At 38.3% G+C, this 27,212-nt stretch overlaps 4 protein-coding genes across 4 annotated transcripts; 2 read left to right on the plus strand and 2 right to left on the minus strand.

The window, feature by feature from the left end:
* Positions 1 to 281: 281 nt before the first annotated feature.
* On the minus strand, positions 282 to 890 carry LOC141691535 (uncharacterized). The gene has a single exon (XM_074496265.1). The coding sequence runs from the start codon at positions 888 to 890 to the stop codon at positions 282 to 284; it is 609 nt and encodes a 202-aa protein (XP_074352366.1).
* A 1,575-nt stretch (positions 891 to 2,465) lies between these two features.
* LOC141691536 (putative ripening-related protein 1) lies at positions 2,466 to 3,766 on the plus strand. The gene is made up of 2 exons (XM_074496266.1): positions 2,466 to 2,506; positions 3,331 to 3,766. The coding sequence occupies exons 1-2, from the start codon at positions 2,466 to 2,468 to the stop codon at positions 3,764 to 3,766; spliced, it is 477 nt and encodes a 158-aa protein (XP_074352367.1).
* A 2,435-nt stretch (positions 3,767 to 6,201) lies between these two features.
* On the plus strand, positions 6,202 to 9,742 carry LOC141689117 (uncharacterized). Its single transcript, XM_074493296.1, has 3 exons — positions 6,202 to 6,579; positions 7,257 to 7,375; positions 9,366 to 9,742. The coding sequence occupies exons 1-3, from the start codon at positions 6,230 to 6,232 to the stop codon at positions 9,560 to 9,562; spliced, it is 666 nt and encodes a 221-aa protein (XP_074349397.1). The 5' UTR covers positions 6,202 to 6,229; the 3' UTR covers positions 9,563 to 9,742.
* A 13,388-nt stretch (positions 9,743 to 23,130) lies between these two features.
* Positions 23,131 to 27,212, minus strand: LOC141691537 (uncharacterized). The gene is made up of 4 exons (XM_074496267.1): positions 26,657 to 27,212; positions 24,153 to 26,293; positions 23,785 to 24,077; positions 23,131 to 23,653 (listed from the first exon to the last, which is right to left on the minus strand). The coding sequence occupies exons 1-4, from the start codon at positions 27,210 to 27,212 to the stop codon at positions 23,131 to 23,133; spliced, it is 3,513 nt and encodes a 1,170-aa protein (XP_074352368.1).

Consider the following 27,212-nt stretch of genomic DNA (forward strand, 5'->3'; position numbering starts at 1 on the left):
CGCCTACATAGATGAATCTTTCGGCATCAATTGGCGGTCGGCTCCACAGGCAACCCTGTATTGATACACTTATGTGAGTAGTAGCGCCAGAATCTACCCACCAAGTGTCCTTAGATACAGAAGCCAAATTAACTTCAGAACAAACAAAGATAGAAGTCTTACCCTTCTTCACACGACAATCAGCATATTTGGAACACTCTTTCTTCATGTGTCCAGCCGTCTTACAAAAGTAGCAGGTTGTTCCCTTATCATGCTTCTCTTGTAACTGATGTGCAATATCCTCACCTCTCTTTCTTTCTTATCATGAGAGCTTGATGCCAAGTGAGCACTCTTAGTCTTCTCTTACAAAGCCTCTCTTCCTCTTGCACACAGTGTGAAATGAGCTCATTAAGAGTCCATTTTTCCTTTTCATTATTATAACTCACCACAAAGTGTCCAAACTGAGGAGGTAGAGAAATAAGAACGAAGTGAATAAATAACTCATCTGAAAGTTCTAACTTGAGTTTGCCAGCAAGATTAGACATCCCAATGATGTACTCCCTTATGTTCCCTTTTCTTTTATACTTCATGGTCACGAGTTTTGATAGATAATTACTCATTTCCGCTTTCTCATTTTTAGCAAAATACTGCTCAATCTTGGAGAGGAACTTCTTGGCACTTGTGCTATCAACAATAGAGCCCCGAAAGCCAGTTGGAATCGTTCGCTTCATGATCGCCAGACACATGCGATTAGAGTGTTCCCATTTCTCAATTTGATCCGTTTTGGGATTATCTGTAGTGGGAACTGGTTGCTCTTTCCTTAGCGCAAGGTCAAGATCCATACACCCAAGAATAATTTCAATATTCTCTTTCCACGTGATATAGTTTGTCCCATTCAACATTGAAATCATGCTCAACTGAGCGGAAGCAGAATTAGCACTAGCAGTAATTGAAATAGAAAATAAATATACGACAAATGCTCAAAACTAGAATATACAATAATGTGATAAATTTTAAATATTGGAAAAACCATCAAAAGATACCTTGCGCAATATTAAATTTTAGTTTTTGGACAGAAAATTTAATTTATAATTGTATTCTCCACGTAATAATCAAGTATTAATAATTAATTTATGTCAAATAGTATGCCTTTCTTTGGGCCGACTTATTATTCACATGAAAAACTTAATATTGTTACATACTTATTATCACAAGAATATATTAATTTTGTCTAAACGTTACCTTCCTTTGAGCTGGTAAAATTTGCATAAAGTTAAATATTTTATCGTCACAATAATATTTTTAAATTAATTAATCTACACAAAAGAGTTCACTTTGGCGACATATTGTTTCAATTAATTAATATAAAAAAATTCGACCACTTAAATAAATATGTTAATATTTTTTTACCAATAAGAAAAAATACAACTCACAAATTTAATATATTCTTTTTATGCAACTTACTAATGAAACTATGTACCCGCTTAATTGTACATCAAAATCGCTGCAATTTTTTTACAAAAAAATAAATGTATTTGGCTTTTTATTCTAACAGTCAACCAGTCATTTGATCATAATTTTTTTACTTCGAATTGGCTCGTTTTGATGGAAAAAGCTAGTGTTTGACTCGTGTTCGGATCGGTTCGACTCGTCTCGTTTATATTCGTGTAGCTCATTAGTTAACGAGTTCAAGCTCAAGCTCATAGAATCTAATAATTCTATAAATATATAATTATCTAAAATAGAGACAAGAATCATAATAATCATATTAAATTATCGAGATTAAACCGAAGGCAGAAGCGTACTTAAATCCATAAGGCGATGATTGTTACGGTATCTGAATTTGTATTATGTTCTCGATTATTTTCTTTTTCAACCAAGTACTCTTTAAGGTTTTCTCAATAGCTCTCTCTGATGGGTAGAAGATAAGTCGTGTAACGTACTTGATATATTGGGGACTATAAACCATTTTATATACAACTTAATTAAATCTCCCATTATAATATAATTGGGACTGGTATTAGGTATATATCCACTTATTAGGTCCATACAATAAATTAAAATCTAATTGGATTTCTTATTTGATCACTTAATTTAACCCAATATAATAAATGACAAATATAATTGGTATATTTATATGTAGCTTATAAAATAATAATTATTATTAAAATAATAATAACACAAGCTTGAACACGATTTTTAATTCTATAAAAAAACTCGGCTCTTCGGTTCAGTTCGTCAGAAAAAAATTTATAAGTCGACTTGATTCAATCAGACTCGGCTCGTCTCGGCTCATCAACAGTTGTACGTGCAGGTTTATATATAGTGTTGGTCCGTAAATATGTGGTTTCATCATATGCATGCTTATCAAAATTTAATTGATTGGATATTTATGTATAGCATCTAAAAAATGTCCTGATATCAAGGAAAAAGAGAACATACACGGCGGCCGTGAACTCACAGTTTTTTAGTATATATGAACGGATATGCATACGGATGTGAAGAAGAGTAATGTGTGGAATAAATGGTAAGAAACCATACCATACAATAATACAATTAATTGACGTCAAGACTGTGGAGGAGTGTTCTCCAAAACAATGCCCTGGAGAGAATGATATGGTCGTTTCTAAAGAAGCTAGCGTTTACTGATATAGCCAACATACAAGGACAAAATATACAAGTTGAGTGGTTACACGCAGTAATGTGCATATGATCAACCATACCATACAATAATAGAAAGGCATTTTGTCTTGGGCTCACCCTTTGAATGATTGTTATATCATACCATGCGTAGAGGTTATTTACAGCAGTACAGTAGGTTAATTCATGGACCATCGCCCTTTTGCATTGTATTGAATCTATTAATTAGTTAGCTAGAGTTGTTTGCCAGTACTTTTTATTCAAATATTATACATAACTACATAGTGCATACACTTTTCCATTATGCACTTGTTGCATGAAATATATTTTCCCCCGGTTCTTACTTTTGTATTGCAAGGAATTCCAAAACGGCAAGCCCAAATGTATTTGCTACGCTTGAAATGACATGTATATGGAATGTTTGTGTGTTTTTACTTGTGAAAACTACGTACAGGAATATTGTTTAGACCATAATTTTATCCCCATATATGGCCATACTATTGTAGAATTTGAGTACAAACTTGGCCTTTTGCGGAGTGCTAATTGTATATATACTAACAAGTTCTGTAATCTTTAAGCCATCACATATTTCCATACTAGTATAATAGATTAAAAAAAAGTTTATTCAAATTTGATAGGATGAAGAAGTTTAGCTTAGTAACATTTCTTCCGGTATTGCTAATTACTTTCTTCGTTGCATGTTCTCTGAAGGTTGATGCTCTTTCATGTTGCTGATTGTTGTGTTCAAGGAAAGTTATACCCAACTTACACATGTTCACCTCAGATAACTCAAAATACGAAGGCAACTTTAACACTAAATAGCTTTCAAAAGGGCGGAGATGGTGGCGGTCCATCAGAATGTGATAACCATTACCATGATGATGACACACCAGTTGTGGCACTATCTACTGGATGGTATAAAGGAGGTTCACGCTGCCTTAACAAAATCAGAATTAGTGCTAATGGTCGAAGCGTGGAGGCCATGGTTGTCGATAAGTGTGATTCGACAATGGGGTGCGATGATGAACATGATTACCAGCCACCGTGTCCAAATAATATTGTTGATGCTTCGAAAGTTGTGTGGAAAGCATTAGGGGTGCCTAAAGATAACTGGGGTGATTTGGACATTACTTGGTCTGATGCTTAGCTAGCCAAGCCTCATTACATATTGCATTTCAAATCTTTGACTCTTTTTTTCTTGATGTTTAATTGTGTTCTATATATATATACACATACGTGACTTAATTATTTATGTTGGTATATGTATAAATTATTATGAAAATTTTATATTTTTTGTTGTTGACATAAATTTATCATCTAATCGATAAGGATAAATTAGATAGACTGCTGAAAAGAACTTTAAGACGAGAAATATAATTAGATTTATGATTTATTCAAATTAAATTAAAAGGAGCTTGACTTGATCTAATTCATTTATGTGTTACAGCAACATCTTAAGACGCCGGAATTATCCAATCGACAAGAACCCCCACTTCGCTTTTGCACTATTATGCAATCTCTGTTGCAGTCGCCGGATGTATATAATGAATTGCATGGTCTGGCACAATTAACTGCATCTGTCAAGACAAAATAATATAATACAAGCTCTTTTGTTAAATTAAATCAAACATATTAGGTTATATCAAACATACTAGGTATCAGATATATAGTTTTAAGGAAAAATAAAAAATTTTAACACTTCATTACTAAAAATACAATATGCAAATTTACCTACAACACTAATACTATTAGGTATCATATATATAATTTTAAGGAAAAATAAAAAAAAATTACACTTCATTACTAAATATATAATATGCAAATTTACCTATAACACCGCTACTGCTGGGTGTTGGGCTCTCTGGAATGGACGTAGCAGCAATAAAAGGCAGGAGAATTAGAAACACAACGATGAACTTGGTGGAAGTCATTGTTAACCGTTCTCAAAAATATAAATCTTGGAAGATAGAAGTTCTTATGATCGATGGTTTGGAGAAATAGCAAGTGTTACCCCTCTTATATACTTTTAGTGCTTTAATGTGAAATATAAGTTACCGCATAGTTAATGTCAATATAACTATTATGCATTAATGACTGTTACTGAAACTCAATTTATGTTATATATATTCGGTTATTTATTAAGTAATAACTCAGTTTTATATCGTACTCATATTGATAACATTATTTATTTTGAATTTTTTGTAAAGCTTAATAACTATCAAAGTATTTTAGATAAATTCTAATATAAATTTTAATTAAGCAGAATTATTATCTTATATCAATCCAAAAAAAAAAGAATAATTATTGTTATTATTTAATTTAGCATAAATGTAGATCAAATGTAAAAGTTTAGCCAGTAGTGCAAGTAATAAGAAATAAAATTAGCTCAATTTGTTTTTTTCTTGACCAGGATATCAAATATTTTATTGCATTATGGATAATGGCCGAGTCTAGTTTCTTGAAATAAAGGAGTGTTTAATATATAATGATTGTGGTGGCATTTTGAGTCGGCCGTCAAATCCTTGACTAGGGCTGTCAAACGGATAATTCGGATACGGATATGCCTATATCCGTATCCGCATCCGCAATCATCGGATTCGAATACGGATAATATCCGTTTTATTTCGGATACGGATAATATCCGCTTTTTCTCGGATACGAATGCGGATATTTCAGACGAATTTCGGATTTTTTGAATTTTTTTGTTGCCCTTACCATTTTAACGATGATTATAAAACATTTTCTACTATTAAATACACATAATATATTTATATATATATAAAGTAAGTGTACAATTATATAAAATTTGTATAATCGTATTATTTAATACATTTACAAACACTATAAACTAAAAAAATAAATTTTAAATTATATATAATTTTATATTTATATAATTTAAATATCATATATTTATTTAGTTTCGGATTCGAATATCCCGAATTCGGATACGGATAATATCCGCTTTTTCTCGGATACGGATAATATCCGTTTTTTCTCGGATACGGATGCGAATTTTTCAGACGAATATCGGATTTCTCGAATTTTTTTGACAGCCCTATCCTTGAGTCACCCTCGGGCCTCGATCCTGACTGGCATTGGAAACTATTAAGCTGGAGTAGGGCAGGATATGAGGAAATTTTCGGTGAAATGTGTAGTGATCGAAAATTAAATAATAATAATAATAATAATAATAATAATAAAAAAAATAATAATAATAATGTGCATCTCGGTTAACTCTACTTTTCATGTCTAAATATTATTTTTACTTGATTTTCCCAACGATTTACTTTATTTTTTATCTATATGAATTTCTTCTTACTTTTTTAATAATCATTTATTTCTTTTACATATAATTTTTAAAATTTTATTATGATATAAAATAAGTTTTTTTAATTTCTTCTAAAAATATATAACTTTATCAACAAATGTCGGAGAAATGGTTAAACTCGTGTCCCACTTATGTAAAGTCACAAGTTCGATTTCGGACAATTATAAAAAAATTATAATATATATATAGCAAGAAAAATTTTAAAAAAATAATTTTATATTGCAGTCAAGTTATTGTTGCTGTGTAAAGTCAACTTACAGTTTCATTCTTAACTGGCGGGAAATGAACGCCCTTGCCCCCGCCAAAATTCACCAAACAGAACAAAGATCAGAGAGAGAGAGAGATAGGGAGAGAGGGAGAGGGAGAGGGAGAGAGAGAGAGAGAGATAGGGAGTTAGGGATAGGGATAGAGCGAGCGAGAGAGAGAGAGATGACGGAGGAGAAAACAACTGTGGCGTCGATGCCGGAAAAAGTTGCCGGAGATGCGGATTCGCTGCCGAAGAGTATAGTGCGTAGATTAGTAAAACGAAATCTCTCTCAATTATCTAAAAATAGTGAAATTTCAATCTTTGGCGAGGCAATTGACGCTCTCTCCGAGACCTCTCGCATCTTCATTCACTATCTCTCCGCCGCGTCAGTAAATTCCTCTTTAAATTTTTGCATAGATGTCTGTTTTTATCAATTTACTGTTTAATTAACTGTAATTTTATAATATGTGTGTATCTGTTTGTATGTTAGTTTGTGTGTGTGTGTCTTAATGTTGTTAAAGAATAATAGGCATTGTTGTTCGATCGATTCAAAAGTTGAAATGTTTGCTATATTTTATCTAAATGCGTAGATTTTTGTGTTTGTGCGTGTAGATGTAATTGTTGTTGAGGAATAGTAGGCATTGTTATTTGATCGAATCATATGTTAGTTTGGAAGTTGATTTTTCGAGATTTTACTTGTTTTATGTCTTCTTAATTAGACCTAATTTTGTATATATATATGTGTGTGGATGTTGTTGAGGAATAATAGGCCTTGTTATTTGAACGATTCGTGTGTTAATTAGAAGTTGAATTTTCGTGATTTTACTTGTTTTATTTTTTCTCGATTAAACCATATTCTTTTTACTGATGTGTGTAGATATTGTTGAGGAATGATAGGGATCGTTACTAGATAGATCAGTATGTATTTGATTGGAGGTGGAATACAGGAATAGTTGTGAATATGATGAAACATTCTTTTACTGTGACTTGTGTAGGGTGAGTGTGTAAATGAGGAGTTAGAATTTGTTGTGGTGAGTGACATGATTTGATGTATATGTGCAGTGCTAATGATATATGTAAGGAGTCTAATAGGCAGACGATGAGTGCTGAAGATGTATTCAAAGCGCTTGAGGATATTGAGTTTCCTGAGTTTGTTGCGCCTCTTAGAGCTTCACTTGAAGGTTGGTAGTATCTTTAAATTTTACCTGGGCTTCTTTTTGTGCATTGAACTTATGTTATTTGTTAAAATTTTGAGTGATGTTTTGGATGTATAGCTTTGTTATTTATAAAATCTGGAACCTAGTTGTTTGACGGGCTTTGACGGGCCTTACATTTTGTTAAAAGTGATATGTAGCATAAGACTTAAGCTAAGACTACAAGTCACTGAGGTTCTTTATTATAGGTGTGCTTGCCACAGTCATGGTTGCCTTACATCAGTTTTGTTATATTGATTGTTGAAATGCTTAGAACGCTAAACCTTTCTGTTGATAGGACTTTATAATGTGTTATAACTTGTAAAAGTACACGCATATTTAATGAAGTAGTTATCGGTGAGAGGATGCACATCTCATGTCTTTGAAATATATGTTTCTATTAACAAACTGAAATTATAAGATACATTACCTTTATTGCTAATTTACGTGAGCGAGTAATGTTTCAGATAAGCGAACAATCTAATATATTATTGTTTTCACTTTTCCTTGAAGTGTAATTATAAAAATTGAAAGGGTGCTTTAAGGTTGCACTTTGTTTCATAGCAAGGAGATAACAAGGTCAAGTTGTTTTATATTGGATCAGAACAACAGTAGAGATCCATTAGAAAAAGTATTCGACAGTACGCGAGGTTGATTTTCAGCTGGTGAGTCAACCTTAAATCTAGTATTGAGCTGGCACACCTTGAAGGTGGTCTCTACGATTAACTTGTTCCAGAAAACTGTATTATGCATTGAGTCTCCGACTCAGTTTTGATGCTATGATAGTAGGCCTCAGTTGCAAGCTAAAAGGCTTCACCAAAACTACTATCTATTTTAACATGCCAGTAATTTAAACTTACTAAAATACAGAATAATCCAGAGTAGTATTTGCAACTATCATTGCCTTGGCTTCCTTCAAATGGCTGCAATGAGCCTTTTCTTCTCATTCTTCACCTTAACTTTCTTTGTGTTAACTACTTAAGTGATCATACACATAACGTGTTTTCAGATAACTATCCTGAATAAATTGCTGACCACAGTGCAGTTCTGTTACAAATTACATCTAGAGGGTTCCTTGTCTATAATTCATCTGAGATTGCAAAAACCTATAAAAGCTTCACCACATATTCTATTTGTTAACTTCCATGTACCTTGTCTCAATGCAATATGAACCACATCAACCAAACTCTTTTAAAGAAGGATTTCACTGTGGATTTATTGGTGATCACCATTAAACCTGTGACTGTTATCATTAGCAATCATGTTATCTGCAGAATCGTCAAGCAGTATGTCTATACTCGACTTATTGGTTGAGATATTTGTTGTACTGTGTATGGGGAACCATTCTTAACCTAAACTCTATACTGCCTTCCATACAGATACATGTTAAGGAAATTTTTGCCAATCAGCTGTTGTCAACAATTTTAATATATAATTTTAAAATAAAGAGTGAGTTTAACTAAATCTAGAGCTGGTGTTAAGTTGCGGGAAGATCAGAGTAACCCATTACCAAACTACTCCGTGGATTTTTTTTTCTTATGGCTGCATCTGGAGATTTTTTAATAGTTCAAGGCAATTGCCAAGATAATACCAGAAAAAATGTCAAACCACTTAATCGATGTTCTTTTAGTGTTGATATATATATATACACACACACATGCTGCTGTGGCCTATATTAAGTTAATTCTTTGACAAGCTAGTTGTTTGTGTACAGCATCTTTAAGTTTGTTGGCTCTCTTAAGTCTTAAGTCTTAATGTTCATGCTGGTGGCAATTTTCTTTGTCGATGTATGAAAGAGATCCTAAATACAGGGATTACGGCCTTGTCAACATTATGTTTCTTGTTTGATGCATAGTATTTATTTTTGTTTATGATAAACAGAATGTGACAATCTTTAGTGTAGTTAGTTAGAGCAGCTTTAATAAAGTAGTCAAATACTGTACATGTCAATCTACCACTCTCTTGACTTCTTTCACAGAGTTTAGGCAAAAGACTACTGTAAAAAGATTGGGAGCCTCAAAGGCGAAGGAAGCCAAAAAGAGTAAGAAAGGGGAACCCACAAAAAGTGAAACTGAAGAAAAGCAAAATTGTGATGACCGCAATGAAGATTATCGTGAGGCCAGTGATAATGATAGTATTGAAATCATTATGGTAGTTGATACGATTAATGATTAGCCGTTATGGAACTATAGCATCTACAATATTTAAGCAGCTTTCTAGTTCCACTCTATTATTCTATCCTCGTAATGTAAACTTTGCAAGTTCTAATATTCTGTCATGATCTTTATACAACTAGTGGACTTCATTTCTTCTTGTAATAATATAATGTATCACTATAGTACTGTATGCTATAGAGATCTGGAGTTTATATATTGGCTCTGTTGAGACCATTAGGGGCAAGTGAGGCTGTAGAGTAATGTGGTCTAGTCAATTGTGACTTGAACAACAGAATCAGCAAAATTCATGTTCCAAGTTTCTCTAAACCTTTTCCAGCTACATCCCTCCTCTCTAGGTCGACTGTAACGATTAGATTACACTATGTTCATCTACAATTAATAATCTATCCCATTATCATACTGTTGCAGCCTTGAAGATGTATCATTTTGAACTATTTTAAACTCATAGACCATTGACTAAATCTGGCAGACCATAATTGTGATATGTAACGGATGGCCACTGGTCTTTTAGTCATACAATAGACGATGGATTGTTGTTGGTGACATTGTGATCTTGTATGGGGACATATCTCAATATCTATAATGAAAAGGAATGCTTGTAGACCTTGTGCTGGATTTAGTTAGTTGTCTGAAGCTTTTAGAGTTGAGAGAACTTATTCATATGATAATACCGTGGTCTGAATATCCGGAGAAAACTTCATATCCGCTCTCTGGAAATTGTTGGCACCCATTGTTATGCCCAAAAATTGGTATAAACTTTATTCGGGTCAAAACCGGGTCAAAACCGGGTCAATTGGTCAGAATTGGGATGTCGGTGCCTAAAATTAAGGAAAAGATAAGGCATCTATTTTACTACAAAGGAAGAAGGCGCGCCCTAAGTGAGAAAAATAGCTTGGATGGGACTTCAACATGGTTACTTGGACGGGTTCTTTGGATGATTCTCGGAAGAGGGAGATTATTATTACTAACCTATTTGATGCAGGTACTCTATTGAAGAACTCCTTCCTGTAGCATATCTACAGGAAATGCGGTGTCCGTGGTCAGAGACCTCCAGGGGTATGTCTGGACTGAAGGCCTCCTCCTGTAGTAAATGGGTGTCCTCATTGGGGATGTGGGGTGAAATCTGGTGTGTGCTTTGGGAGCTCTGTCTCTGTAGTCAACGGGTGTCCTCGTTGGGAGATTTTGGAGTATCCTGCACTTTGCACCCAAAAGCTTGGGATCACTTGTCCTGCAATCTGGTAGGGGCTCCTTATCGGGGGACAAGGATGCGTCCAACATTTGGGGTGAACCACGGCTATACCTGCGTCCACGGACTAGAGAAACAGCTGGTAGCGGAAGGTTATCCTTGGCCAGGGAGATGCCTCATCCGTGAAGTCTCGAAGCCGCGGACGAGCCTTGGGCCTTTGTGGTTGGGCCTCATCGGCGGACATTCCTAAAGCTAGTAGAAGACGGTTTCCAGTGGGTTTCCCATTGGGCCTCAGGATAAGAAATCTAAGCCCATTAGGTTTCTTGTTCCCCAAAAACTACGTGGGCTTGATTCCCTATAAAAAGGGATACGTAGGCAAATTGCAAGGGGTCAGAAGCGAGAGCGCAAAGGAGCCACCACTAATCCTAAGCAATCTCAGCCCCCAATAATCTCTACCACCAAACACTGTTCATACTTCCCGACGAACACTGTTCATCGGATCCACTGGGTACTGTTCACGTTTCCGACAAAGAACCACCGTCACAGTTCTTGTTTCTGGCTACGAACCTCAAATTTTGTTGTTACCAAATTCCTCCGTCAACAAATTGGCGCTAGAAGGAGGGCCTAATCAAGATCAAAATCTTAGGAGGAAGAGATGTCTCGTCACGATGAAGGTTCTTTGACGCAAGAATTGAAGGATAGCCACGGAGGAGTTGCATACAACGGCCACAAAGAAGATCCATGAATAACTCGAGATCCGTGAATAACTGTTTTCGGCAAGGGGGTCGAAGGAGATTTGAGTGTAGTATCCGTGGCCACGAGGGAGATCCATGGATGATGATATCCAGCCATGGAGGTTGAAGTTTGCAGCCATAGCCACGAAGGAGCGAAATTGGGTGGAAAATTCGGATTTGATGGATTTAGCGATTTGCTTACACTGTTTGGGCCGTATCTCGAGTTCCGTAAGTCAGATTTGAACGATCTTACAGTCTACGCGAAGCTTGTTGAATTCTCTTTAATTCAGAGATGATATGATTACGAGAATAAAAGTTGAGCAGTACGAAAATAGAGGAAAACAGTAGCTGCGAATTTTTACCAAAAAATCCTATTTGGTTTAGAAGATTGGGAGACTCTTATTTGGTTTAGAAGATTGGGAGAAACCTATTTGGTATTGAAGATTGGAGTATCCTAGTCTAATTAGAAGATTGAAGAATCTTATTCGATATAGAAAATTGGGGAATCCTATTCTAATTAGAAGATTGAAGATTCTTATTCTATTAAGGAGATTGGAGAATCCTATTCCAACAAGAAGACAGAAGAATCCTATTTGATTTAGAATATTTGAGAACACTATTCAGTTTAGAGGACTTAACCAGGAGCAAATCTAAGGAGGATCAGGAGGAGAACACTTCAAGAAGAAGGCATTACTACCATGAGCTAGTCATCGCCGTTAAGATGATTCCACGAGGTAACACTCGACTAGTTTTGTTGTGTTTTCCGTTAATTGTTTCTAGGACTTGTGCAGGAAGAATATTGTGAAAGAGATTTAGCACGGAGGAGACCCCCACAAACACTTCGAACGCGCCTTGATGAAGACATCTGAGGCCCAGGAGACTTCTAACATATTTCAGGAGAGTTCGTTGATTGGACATGTCCGTCCCTCTAGGACGCGTCCTCCAGGTAACATTTAAAGTTTCATATTAATTGTATTTCTTGCAGGTAGGAAATCTTATCTGGGAAAAATCTCATGATTTGCGAAGCACAGTATCACAATCTATTAAGGCGCGCCCTCTGCATGTGAAACATTCAGTGGAAAATTGCCCTCCCAGGGCGCGCCCTCAGAAGAAAAATGGAAGTTTTTAATGAAGATGTTTTAATGATCAGATGAGTCATAGTCAGTACTTGAAGAATGGCTCGACTAGAACTAATTTCTTGTCTTTCAAGACGCGCCCTCAAAGAAATATTGAGAGTGAGATGCCCTTTATTGGATGACACTTCGTGAGATGCCCAAGAGATGTTTCTACATGAGATGGTTTCGGCATCCCTTGAGCTTTGTAGAAGATATAAGCATTCTAAGAATATTGATCTTTGATTTGGTTTAACTACATGAAGATTCTGTAGAAGACCATTGTCGAGGTAGATGCTCCTGTTACAATGGGCGCGCCCTCCAAGGATGATTTCCCTTGTCGAGGTAGATGCTCCTGTTATAGTGGACGCGCCCTCCAAGGATGATTTTCCTTATTGAGGTAGATGCTCCTGTTACAGTGGATGCGCCCTCCAAGGATGATTTCCCTTGTCGAGGTAGATGCTCCTGTTACAGTGGACGCGCCCTCCAAGGATGATTTCCCTTGTCGAGGTAGATGATCCTGTTACAGTGGATGCGCCCTCCAAGGATGATTTCCCTTGTCGAGGTAGATGCTCCTGTTACAGTGGACGCGCCCTCGACAAGATGATTTTCTTTGTCGAGGTAGATGCTCCTCTTACAGAGGACGCGCCCTCCAAGGATGATTTCCCTTGTCGAGGTGGATGCGTCTCTGACAGAGGACGCGCCCTCGACAAGATGATTTCCCTTGTCAAGGTATATGCGTCTCTGACAGAGGACGCGCCCTCCACGAATGAATAGCCTTGTCGAGGTAGATGCTCCTCTGACAGAGGACGCGCCCTCGACAAGATGATTTCCCTTGTCGAGGTGGATGTGTCTCTGATAGAGGACGCACCCTCGACAAAATGATTTCCCTTGTCAAGGTAGATGCGTCTCTGACAGAGGACGCGCCCTCCACGAATGAATAGCCTTGTCGAGGTAGATGCTTCTCTGACAGAGGACGCGCCCTCGACAAGATGATTTCCCTTGTCGAGGTAGATGCGTCTCTTCCAGAAGACGCGCCCTCCAAGAATGATTACCCTTATCAAGGTAGACGCGCCTCTTACAGAGGAAGCTCCCTCCAAGGATGATTACCTTTATCAAGGTAGACGCGCCTCTTACAGAGTAAGCTCCCTCCAAGGATGATTACCTTTATCAAGGTAGACGCGCCTTATTTAAAGGACGCGCCCTCCAAGGATGAACACTTTTTTTGAGCAAAACGCTCCTCGTAAAGAGGACGCGCCCTCTTATTCACAGATAATTTTATTTGAGGAAGACGCCGCCACTATAAAGGGCGCGCCCTCTAAAAGTATATGATTATAGAAGATCGTAAAGGTTTTGACTTTGAGTTTAAATGAATCATACTATTTGTGGAGAAGACGAGATCAACGATTTAGAGTTATGATTTGACAAGGAGAAAGAAATCAAACATGGAATGGTATTGTGTTGTTCATGGAAGGATCACTTTCACCAACAAAACACGTCCTCCTTTCATCAAAGATTATTTATTATTTGAAGATCAGAAAACTGGTCTTTTATTCTGGTTATGCCTTCCCTTAGAGAGCGCCCTCTAATGATGACCCTTTCTGTTTAAAGCGCGCCTATAGGAAACCAATATTAGGATGGAAAAGTTGGAAGAAACCCTCAAACCTTTGTTAAATGGATTATTCTTTTCCAAGGTACGCGAGGTGCACTCTTTTGTACGATTTCTCTTATTTCTTACGCCGAGTTAGCTCATGTAAGCTTAGAGATGTGGTGCGTAATTGGTAAACCTCGCCAGACAAACCAAAGGTTAAAGTCACTAAGAAGAGAAGCGGTAGAGAGTGAAAGATGTTACGTTGTGCGGTGTGAAGCTGTTGTCTAGATTCATGAAGCGCGCCTTTATCTGGGGCGCGCCATGTCATGTTCAAAAAAGAAATAGAGCATGATGAAGAAAGAGGAATGAATAAGTTCGTAAGGGCATACCCTCAATTTTGTAGATGCTCATACAAATTTTTCAAGATTGCTAGGGGGGTTGAAAATTCCAATCCCATTTTCAATGGCATATGGAATTTGGGGGGTAGTTGTTATGCCCAAAAATTGGTATAAACTTTATTCGGGTCAAAACCGGGTCAATTGGTCAGAATTGGGATGTCGGTGCCTAAAATTAAGGAAAAGATAAGGCATCTATTTTACTACAAAGGAAGAAGGCGCGCCCTAAGTGAGAAAAATAGCTTGGATGAGACTTCAACATGGTTACTTGGACGGGTTCTTTGGATGATTCTCGGAAGAGGGAGATTATTATTACTAACCTATTTGATGCAGGTACTCTATTGAAAAATCCTTCCTGTAGCATATCTACAGGAAAGGCGGTGTCCGTGGTCAGAGACCTCCAGGGGTATGCCTGGACTGAAGGCCTCCTCCTATAGTCAATGGGTGTCCTCATTGGGGATGTGGGGTGAAATTTGGTGTGTGCTTTCGGAGCTCTGTCTCTGTAGTCAACGGGTGTCCTCGTTGGGAGACTTTGGAGTATCCTGCACTTTGCACCCAAAAGCTTGGGATCACTTGTCCTGCAATCTGGTAGGGGCTCCTTATCGGGGGACAATGATGCGTCTAACATTTGGGGTGAACCACGGCTATACCTGCGTCCACGGACTAGAGAAACAGCTGGTAGCGGAAGGTTATCCTTGGCCAGGGAGATGCCTCATCCGTGAAGTCTCGAAGCCGCGGACGAGCCTTGGGCCTTTGTGGTTGGGCCTCATCGGCGGACATTCCTAAAGCTAGTAGAAGACGGTTTCCAGTGGGTTTCCCATTGGGCCTCAGGATAAGAAATCTAAGTCCATTAGGTTTCTTGTTCCCCAAAAACTACGTGGGCTTGATTCCCTATAAAAAGGGATACGTAGGCAAATTGCAAGGGGTCAGAAGCGAGAGCGCAAAGGAGCCACCACTAACCCTAAGCAATCTCAGCCCCCAATAATCTCTACCACCAGACACTGTTCATACTTCCCGACGAACACTGTTCATCGGATCCACTGGGTACTGTTCACGTTTCCGACAAAGAACCTCCGTCACAGATCTTGTTTCCGGCTACGAACCTCAAATTTTGTTGTTACCAAATTCCTCCGTCAACACCCATCATTCATCATTCTGATGACATGTCAATCTATATATGGTCGAAGATGGGGAAAAAGATATAGCGTTCAAATTCCGGTGCATATCTTTTCTTTTTTGGATCCATCTTTTATTGTTTTGTTCAAGAGCTTTGTCAAAATTCTATTGTATCTGGAACAATGCAAGATTTATAAGCTTCTTGAACGGTCCAATTCTATGTTCTTTTGTTATAATGAGCTCTCTAAATTATTTTCGATGCAATATAGTACTGTATGATATAGAGGTAAAGTTGATTTGTATGAAGTTTTAATACATTGGCTATGTTCAGATCTTTACTGGGCAACTAGAGGATATAGAGCAATGTGGACTGCAATCAATTGTGATTTACACAATTAGCAAAAAAAAAGTATTTGTTTTCAAAACCTCTTCCAAGTAACATCTCTCCTAGTCTTTCAGAGCTCATCTGTATCAAATAGCTTAATATCTTTTCCATTTTTCATTAAAAAAATGTACCAGCTCTTTGTCTATTTACAATTATGAATCTGTGCTCTATTCCATTACAAGTAAAAAAAAATTGTCAAACACTCCTCAACTGAGCAAAATTATTTTACCTGGCAATGTTATAATCCAAATAATAATTTAACTCATCATAACATTTAAGCAGATTTATAACACGCCGTAACGTAACTTTTCAACCAAAGCATCCAATAACTACAAGTTGTAAACAGAAATTGAATATTTGGCAATTGGCGATGTTGGATTCACAACAATAGAGACACTTCTTAAAAATTAGTGATAAGAAGTTTCATGTTTGTGGTCAAGCTGCCAGAAACAAAGGCTCGTCAAGCTGGAATACATATTCCAGTTGGCTAATGTTACCTCCAACCTACTTTGACCGTGTTTTAAGAGTAAGTAAAACAAAATCAACGCTACTGGCAACAATTGCGGTAGTGACGAATATGCATCAGGCTCAATCTCATTAGCTGAATTGCATATTGTAAAGTCTGCAAAATTTTCTATGAACTCATTACTCTTAGCAGTTAGTTTGAATTGCATATTCACCATTGATCTTCATTTTGTTTACCCTCTCTTTCATTAAAAAAACCAACACACTACAGACATGATGACAGTAATATAAGTGAAATGTGTCACATGAGGTTAATAGGATTCAAGAGAAAGATTTGAAATATCAATAGAGAGCTGGATAATTACTATACAATTTTGCTTGTTTGTTTTTACTTGTGCATTAGGCTGTTTTATCTGCAAGGGGTGCGGCACACCAGTGGGTTGGTTATGGTTATTCAGTGCATGTCTGCTACCAATAAAACGAAGAGAGAAAAACAAACCCCTATAACACGAACTCGAGTTGAGTAACTCAAAGTCTCCAACCCTTATCTAAAATGTTGAATAAATGTTGTTGTTTTTTAATTATAAGTAGCTAATATAAAATTGAGTTCAGTTTGATTCTTCGGATCTAGATCCATTTTGACAACTTAACTACTAAAATATCTGGGGTTTGATCTAAGCACAGGGCTTGGACCTCAGTGACACTTCCACCTAGTCTGCCACATATCTTCAGCTGGAGCCTTACCAGCCTTACCAAATTCAAAATGAGCCAAGGAAAAATATAGAAACGTTACAAGAAATCATAGAGCAGCCATTAGATTGGTTGAAACTTTTCTAAACAAGGAGAAAGAGGTCTAAAATTTTCTGCTTTCACGTACAGAACAGAAATTTTTATTGGTAGTTCAGATGGTTTTTATCTTATTTTTCTTGTTCAGCCATAGTAAAAACTTGCAAGTACCTCCTAATTAGGCAACCGTCCGACATAACGAGCAATTCTCCTGTGCTAGGCCGCTTATAGTGCACAACATAATTTAAACAAAACATAGAGATACGCGCAAGCAGTAGCTCCCAAAAGATTCAACAAGATGAACTTTAAGGGATCTACATCAGTTAAGAATCCAGGTATTGAGGTCTCGCTAGTAGCTTTAGCATTAGTTACAGATCCACAGTACCCTGCAGCTGTTGGTTGTTTCACTTCTGAATGAAGACCCTGAAAACAAACCACCGCCAATAATGATGACTTGATTTTCTGGCTCAAAACTAGAACTACCATGCAGTTGACATGTATTTCATTATGTAACTAAAACGATCATGTAATTGACATGTATATGCAAGATGCAACTATGTAAGAAAGTGTTAGAAAATGTGGGTATTACACCCCATATTGTCGAGTCATTTTGAGCCGCGCTTGAGTGGGTGGTTGTTGCGTGTGTGCAACGAATGACGTATGGAATGGTATGTGTTCTCCATTACGAGAGCTTTACGAGACACTTTGAATCACTCAAGATGATTAAAGGATGAGTGAGATATGATTATCCAAAAATGGTTCCTTAAATATGGAAAATGAGTTATAAATCCTGAAGTCCTGCATTGAAAAGGAAAAGAGGTTTCCTTATCTTTATATAGCAACATACATTTTCACTTGTGTTGTTTATGCTCCATCACCTACGCGGGGTGCAAATTGTGGGGATCCATCTGTTGCTTAGCTGTTCAATTAGTTAGTTAGTTACTTCCAGTTTTTCTTCTTGTATATAAACAAAGTAAATGTAACTTATACAACTTAACTTTCATTCTTCAGTATTGTAAATATACTGCATTTCAATCAATGAGAGTTCAGTACTTTGATCTTCATCTTTAACCTTTCTACATTTACAACTTAACTTTCATTCTTCAGTATTGTAAATACACTGCATTTCAATCAATGAGAGTTCAGTACTTTGATCTTCATCTTTAACCTTTCTACATTTCATTTTTGTAAACACAAACAAGATTCTTGAAGATCATATCACTCTAACATGGTATTAGAGCCATGAGTTGTGAGCAGAAATCTGGTGAAAGTCCACCAGTAGGTGATAGAGATGGTGCAGCTTGTGCATTCTGTGGAATCTGAGAGATTTGTTGAACTTGAATATATGGTCCTTCAACATGAGCAGCAAACCTCCTATTCTTTATAAACTTGAAATCTGGTGGAAATCCATCAAGTTTGTAACACTTGTCAATAAGGTGACCAGATTTCTTGCAATAATTGCAGTAAAGAGATGATTTCTTAGCATCAGTCGCTTTCTTAGAGTACATATTAGGTTGAGACTTGTATGAATTCACATTCAAAGATGCAGAGTCTGATAAAAAGTGTCCACTAGAATGGATCTCTCTCTGAGATTCTTCTTGCAATAGTAGACTATAAACTTGGCCTATAGTAGGTAGAGGAGAACTCATAAGGATTAAGCCTCTCATGACAGCATATGAGTCATTTAGACCCATCAGAAATTGGAATTATCTTGGTTATCTCGTTTGTTATCTGATTTTGAAGTTCCTGGCATCACTCCTATTCCTGTTAAAAGTGATAGTCAAGTTGCTATCTACATTGCCAGGAATCCTGTTTATCATGAACGCACTAAGCATATTGACTTGGATTATCATTTTGTAAGAGAAAAATTATGCTCAAGTCTCATTTCTTTGTCTTATACACCTACCACTCTCCAGTTAGCGGATGCCTTGACTAAACCTCTCACTGGTATTCATCACAATACTCTTCTTTCCAAGTTGGGTGTAGTTTCTCTACCCTCCAACTTGAGGGGGGGTGTTGGAGTTACTTGACAATTCTATCTCCACATGGACCTGCCACTTGTTGCTTAACTGGATCCATCTGTTGCTTAGCTGTTCAATTAGTTAGTTAGTTACTTCCAGTTTTTCTTCTTGTATATAAACAGAGTAAATGTAACTTATACAACTTAACTTTCATTCTTCAGCATTGTAAATACACTGCATTTCAATCAATGAGAGTTCAGTACTTTGATCTTCATCTTCAACCTTTCTACATTTCATTTCTGTAAACACAAACAAGATTCTTGAAGATCATATCACTCTAACATGGTATTAGAGCCATGAGTTGTGAGCAGAAATCTGGTGAAAGTCCACCAGTAGGTGATAGAGATGGTGCAGCTTGTGCATTCTGTGGAATCTGAGAGATTTGTTGACCTTGAATATCTGGTCCTTCAACATGAGCAACAAACCTCCTATTCTTTGTAAACTTGAAATCTGGTGGAAATCCATCAAGTTTGTAACACTTGTCAATAAGGTGACCAGATTTCTTGCAATAATTGCAGTAAAGAGATGATTTCTTAGCATCAGTCGCTTTCTTAGAGTACATATTAGGTTGAGACTTGTATGAATTCACATTCAAAGATGCAGAGTCTGATAAAAAGTGTCCACTAGAATGGATCTCTCTCTGAGATTCTTCTTGCAATAGTAGACTATAAACTTGGCCTATAGTAGGTAGAGGATAACTCATAAGGATTAAGCCTCTCATGACAGCATATGAGTCATTTAGACCCATCAGAAATTGAAATTATCTTGGTTATCTCGTTTGTTATCTGATTTTGATATTCCTGGCATCACTCCTATTCCTGTTAAAAGTGATAGTCAAGTTGCTATCTATATTGTCAAGAATCCTGTTTATCATGAACACACTAAGCATATTGACTTGGATTGTCATTTTGTAAGAGAAAAATTATGCTCAGGTCTCATTTCTTTGTCTTATACACCTACCACTATCCAGTTAGCGGATTCCTTGACTAAACCTCTCACTGTTATTCATCACAATACTCTTCTTTCCAAGTTGGGTGTATTTTGTCTACCCTCCAACTTGAGGGGGGTGTTGGAGTTACTTGACAATTATATCTCCACATGGACCTGCCGCCACTTGTTGCTTAGCTGGATCCATCTGTTGCTTAGCTGCTCAATTAGTTAGTTAGTTACTTCCAGTTTTTCTTCTTGTATATAAACAGAGTAAATGTAACTTATACAACTTAACTTTCATTCTTCAGTATTGTAAATACACTGCATTTCAATCAATGAGAGTTCAGTACTTTGATCTTCATCTTCAACCTTTCTACATTTTATTTCTGTAAACATAAACAAAATTCTTGAAGATCATATCACTCTAACATATATATATATATATTTATGAATGAGATTATTAATATAAATTCAAAATTAAAATTAATATAGTATTCCATAAAGCCTTGACTTGGACTCTTGATGAGAATAAGAATGAAATTTAAACCCGGTTTTTTATATCATTCGCAATACATCCTGTCTCCGTTTCATTTCTATTATTTGATTATCTGTTTCTGCACAGATTATTGATAACAGAAAGTACAGGCTTCACATAATTAGGCGGAGGGTGTTCGTTCAACCGACATAAGATTGACTCTAATGGTTCAAGGCAAGCTGATCTTTTGAAGCACACCCAGAGTTTTCCAATCTATTCATGATACACAATCTTGCACAAATTCTAATCAACCCATATCTTAATCTCCTTTTTTAATGTTAAAAATTATAACTCTTTAGTAATGGTTACACCTACCTACAATTGTACCACAATTGCAAAATACAATCGCAAATGCACAAGCAAACAACTGACATTCTTTAAAACAAAATTTGTATGCACCCGAGCACCAATTATACCACTGCCTCTTGAAATATCAACACAAAATTAGAGAGCAGAAATAGGATGTCAACATGAACTAATATTATTTATAGCAGTAATGAAATAGTATAAATTTTGTCAAATTTTGCAGTTAAGCGTACCTTGCGTACAAGCTTCTCCACCTCCTCTAATACCTCACGTTCAAGCTTTCTCAATTTCTCTATTTCAATTTTCTGTAGTTAAGAAGAAATGAAGAAGCCATGAATCACAATATAAAGGGATCTTGTTTTACTATAAAGGATACCAAAAATAAATCATGTATATAATATAAGTAGAGTCCCAATCAACAGAGAACTTTTTATATAGAGAACTAGAGAGAACATTTATCCTAGCCATCCATTCTTTTAACAGCTAAGATTAAATCAAATTATCGGTGGTATTTTTGTAATTAGGATAAATTTTAAGACTAATTTAAAACAAAACAAAACCAAAGCCATGCCCCTTCTCTGATGATAATTACACACACTATACCCACAATCGCTACCAGAGAGATTGAGTGAAAGAGAGAAAATGACGAAAACCAGTAACAAATTGGCGATTTAAGCTTCAGAATCGAAGATTTCATCATAACATGGCTGAGAATTGTTTTTATTTGGTGAAATTTAATGTTATTAAACTTCAATTCGTATATTTAGGGTTTTGTGATAATTTAGATTTGTTTTTAATCTTGAATTAGTTTTTTCAGGTTAATTTTGAGGTTCAATTATAGCTGCAAGATGTTTTATCGAATAGGTAAAGTTGTTATTTTTTGTGTTTCATAGTATATTTTTAGGTGCTATACAAGAATCAGATTTTATACTTGTATATTGATTTTGATTCTACAGTAAAAGTATATGTATATTTATGTGTTTATAGTGTTTGATTCTCATATATAACTCTGTCAGAGATCCTCGAGCTTGGAAACCTCCGTTGACTTGGTTTACCACTAACTCAGAGTCACTCCGAACAATCAAGTTCACAACCCCCACTTCCAGAGCTATGTTCAAACCATTGATCAATGCTTCATACTCAGCATCATTATTAGTGACGTAAAATTTGAAGTGGATGGCACTCATCAAACGATGCCCTTCCGGGGTGATTAAGAGAATCCCGGCACCTGCTCCATTATTATTCACAGCCCCATCAATATGTAATATCCACAAAGGGTGTGGGAACTCTTCTCTCACGTCAATAGGAGGATTTTCTTGTGAGGAAGGTTATGCCAATACTATAGCCTTATTGTCTACTTTAGAGTGAAACTCAAGTATGAAATCAGTCAACGTCTGTCCCTTGATTGTTGTACGAGGGCAATATTTTAAATCGAATTATCCCAGCTCTATCACCCACTTTAACATTCTTCCCGATGATTCAGGTTTATGTAGAATATGTCGGAGTGGATAAGTGGTGCGAAGCTCTATTCGGCGAGCTTGGAAATACGGTCTTAACTTCCATGCCGCAAGGATAAGGGTGTACACCAATTTCTCCATGCTGGTATATCTAGTCTCTGCATTTAGCAACCTTTTGCTCATATAGTACACGGGCGATTGGTGGCTCGCTTCTTCCTTCACTAACATCGCGCTGACGGAGTATTCTAAAACTACCAAGTAAAGAATCAACATTTTCCCCTTTTCTAGCTTGGCCAACATAGGAGGATTTCCCAACTGCTCTTTGATTTTCAGAAAAGCCTCTTCACAATCTGAGGTCCACACGAAATCCTTCCCCATCCCTTTGATTGCCTTGAAGAATTCCTTGCACCTATCCGACGACTTTGAGATAAATCGATTCAAAGCCACAATCCTTCTGGTCAGGCTTTGTACTTGCTTAACACTGGTAGGAGATTTCATGTCCAATAGAGCTTTGATTTTTGTTGGGTTCGCCTCAATCCCTCGGTGGTTAACCATGTCCCAATAATTTTCCTAACTCCACGTCAAATACACACTTCTGAGGATTCAGCTTCATCCTACATTTTCTCAAAATATGGAACATCTCAGCTAAGTCTGCTATGTGGTCTTCCGCCCTTTTAGATTTTACAAGCATATCGTCCACGTATACCTCCATCGCCTTCCCAATCTGCCTCTTAAACATTTTGTTTATCAATCTTTGATAAGTGGCCCCAGCGTTAATCAGACCAAACGATATCCCAATGTAGCAATATAGCCCTATATTAGTAATAAAAGAGGTGTGCTCTTGGTCAGGCTCATACATGGGAATTTGATTATACCCGGAGTATGCATCCATGAAACTCAACAAGGCATGTCCTGCCATGACATCGACCAACTGGTCAATTCTTGGCAAAGGGAAGCTATCCTTTGGGCATGCTTTGTTCAGATCGGTGAAATCCACATATGTTCTCCACTTGCTGTTAGGTTTTTTTACTAACACCGGATTTGTCAGCCAATCTGGGTAGAAAGATTTCCTGATTAGTCCGACATCCAAGAGTCTATCCACTTCTTCTGCCAAGGCTACTGCCCTTTATCCACTCACGACCCTCCGCTTTTGCCTTATCCCCTTATGTTTGGGGTCAATATTCAAATGATGGCAAATAACTTTCGGTCAATTCCCACCATATCAGAATGGTTCCACTTAAATACATCAAGGTTTTCCAAAAGAAATATTGAAAGCCCCTCTCTTAATCTTGGTGCCAACTGAGACCCAATTCTCAGAACTTTACTTGGATCTTTTTCATCAATTGGGACTTCAATTGTGTCTTCCGCTGATCCCATCTTTTCCGTTGGCATTGGTATTCGTGGATCTAAGTCGAGCTGATTACGATCCTCATCATTTTGCAGAGACGGCGCATCCTCTTGGAGAGGAGCATCAACTTTTTTAGAAGGTGCACCCTATGTCACAGGGGCATCAACTTCCTTTGAATTTTCCGAAAATAAGGGCACGCCCTCAGGGAGAGAGGCATCTACCTTATGCACATCTTGCCCGAGACTCTGTAAAACATCAAATCTTCCTTCGAGCCGTTCCCCGTTGAAGTCTGCTTGGACTATGTCATTTGGGGGCTCTTCTTCCTCCAACATTTCAATCCTGATTGTGTCTTCTAAAAACAACATCGCTGGATGTAATTCAGTGGGGCGTTCGTTTTCTTGCTCGATATAGTAATGGACTCGAATTTCCTCGATCGGCTGTTCGATGCTCTTCTCTTGCTCATCATCCGATGCATCTTCGTTGTGGGCATCCTTTCTCCTAAAACCCCTCATAGCTTGCCTGTAATATTCCAGAGAGTCATATTGAGAGCCCTTTATGTTGCACACACCATTTGGGGTTGGAAACTTAATGGTAAGGTGGTGGACCGAAGTGATGACCCTCATTTCCCTAAGAAAAGGTCGTCCCATCAGCACGTTATAGGATGGCTCTTGATTTAGAACCTTGAACTCGAGCATCTTTTTGACAGACAACGGACTTTCCCCTAAGGTACACGACAATAAGATTGATCCAATCACTCTAACTCCTGCGCTAGAGAAACCATAGACCCAAGAGTCTTCTCCCGACATATCCCGATCAGGTAGCCCCATTTTCTTAAAGGTGATGTAGTAAAGGATGTTTTCCGAGCTTCCATTGTCTACGAAGGCTCTATGAATATTCTTGGTCCCGGTCTGGATGGAAATGACTAGTGCGTCATTGTGGGGGTGATGTACCCACCGGGCATCTGCTTCTCTGAAGGTGATGTCCTTGGACTCGCCCTTAAATACTTTGGGTGGCCGAGTTTCCACCCTATGAATATCGGTTAGAGGTCTGAACCGGGCTTTCCTTGCATACCTTGCCAAGACTCTGTTACTGCATTCCATCCCAGGATCTCCTTCGTAGATTGCTCGGATGCTGCCATCCCTGACGAACTTATTTTCTTCCAGAGCTTCGTTGTTCGACCCCTGTAGGGCTCGGCCTCCTTCTTCCTTTGCTCTATTGGCGCCATCCTTATGCCTCCTTACTTCCTTAACTACCCATTCGCCAAGATATCCTTCCTTGATAAGAGCTTCGATCTCGTCCTTTAGTTGTCGACACTCATGTGTGTTGTGTCCAGATGACTCATGATATTCACAATATTTCTTCTTATCTTTGCTTTGCCATGATGACAGAGCTTCAGGTTTTCTAAATAGCCCTTTATTCTTGTTTACCTCAAAGATATGTTCAATAGACGCGACCAAAGGCGTATATCTGCTTGCTCTGTGGTCATAGCTCGAGGGAGGGCTCCATTCTCTCCTCGTGGTCGTGGTATTTACCCGATTTGGGCTTCGACTACTCCTTCTATATCTCGGGCTTGGAGATCTGCCTCTCTTCCTCGCTTTGCTTCTCTGACTTGCTTGCGAAGTTGGTTGCACTTCTGCCAGAGACTGCTCTATGGCTTTAAATGATTCTGCTAAAGCAAAGACATCCGCCAGAGTGGCTGGGTCTTTTCCCTGTAAATGCTTCCAGAAATCTGAGACGACCCTTAGCCCTGCTATCAAAAAGATTTTTAAAGCTTCGTCCGAAGCCCCTCTTATGCTGGTGGACTCAGCGTTGAATCTTTTAAAGTAGGACGTCAAGCTTTCATTTTCTCTTTGCCTAACGTTGGCAAGAGTTGTAACAGAGGGAGCATACCTCACGGCGGCTTGGAACTTGGTCAGGAACAAGGTCTTTATTTGGTCCCAGGAAGTGATCACTCTCGGTCCGAGCTTCTGAAACCATTGTTGGGCGCTCTCCCTAAAAGTCTCCGCCAAGAGCCGACATCGAGCCAACTCTGGGACTTGATACACGTCCATCTCTATATTGAATCGGCCCAAGAATTGCACAGGATCTGAGCTTCCATGGAAACGGAGATCGCTAGTAGTGTTGCGATATCCGACCAGCAACTGCGCCTCTCTTACTGCCACAGAGAATGGAGAAGGAATGTTGGTCGTGGCCGTTACTCTGCCTTCCAAGTGGTTAAGCAGCCTTTTCAGATCATCCACATTGAAGGTTCCCATACCCGAGATAGTTTGCATGTGAGGCTGTGGACCTTGGGGCTGAGGCGGAGGTACTTCTGCCTGATTTCTACCTAGAGGAGCTTGTTGTTGGTTGGTGTTCTGGGAATCTTCAGGTATCACAATCACTTCTGGGTTTCGACCTTGATCTCCCCCAAGATTCTCTCCTTGACCTCAATCGCGGCCCTGAGCCATCTCGTTATTATAATTTGCCACATCCCTATGATCATCATATTCGACATAGTTATCGCTTTCTGCTCGGTTATACCAACGGGTATCCCTGCGGCCATGATAGTTATCGCGGCGATATCCATCTAAGTATCTACCTCGACCTCCGCCTCTTCCCCTCCATTGGGGTCTCCTCCAACGGTCACTTCCATATCCTCGACCATACCGGTCCACCGATCCACCGGGAGGAGCTCTCTCATGATCGCGGTGCCGCTCCTGATTCTCATGGGAATTCAGGGGCACACGCGTTATATCATGGGGCGTCACATCTCCGCGATCAGCCTCTTTTTTCCATTCTAGTAGCAATATCCTTAGATCATCGTCGCCTAAGCGGATCCCTAAGCGATCCTTCAAAGCCGTGAAGCCTCGTTGCTCATTTTCCGATATGGACTCAGCTTGCCGACGTTCCTCAAGACTACGTCCGGACCGGTGTTGGTGAGTAATCCCCCTGTTATCTGGCCGCAGTATTTCTCGACCATCAGCAACTTCGTCCACAAGCTCGACGATCGGGGATACATCGTTGGAATAGTTCAGACGTCGCGGGGTTATTGGCACACGTCCACCTTCAGTTCGACCGTGACCGGCCAAGGTATCTCTATGAATCATGGGAGCCTTCCCAGATGCGTGAGCACCACGGTTATGGCGAAGGCCCCTTCTGGTTTTGCGCCGCTCCACGGTGCTCATCCTTGAGTCGAAACCGTTCAGAGCATCTCCCATACGATATAGTTGTTCCAATAAGTCAGCGTTGCTGATCAGCATAGGCGGCTGACCCCCAACATCTGGAGTGGGGCGATCAGTCAT

Source organism: Apium graveolens, chromosome 10, assembly GCF_009905375.1.
Source record: "Apium graveolens cultivar Ventura chromosome 10, ASM990537v1, whole genome shotgun sequence".
NCBI lineage: Eukaryota > Viridiplantae > Streptophyta > Magnoliopsida > Apiales > Apiaceae > Apium > Apium graveolens.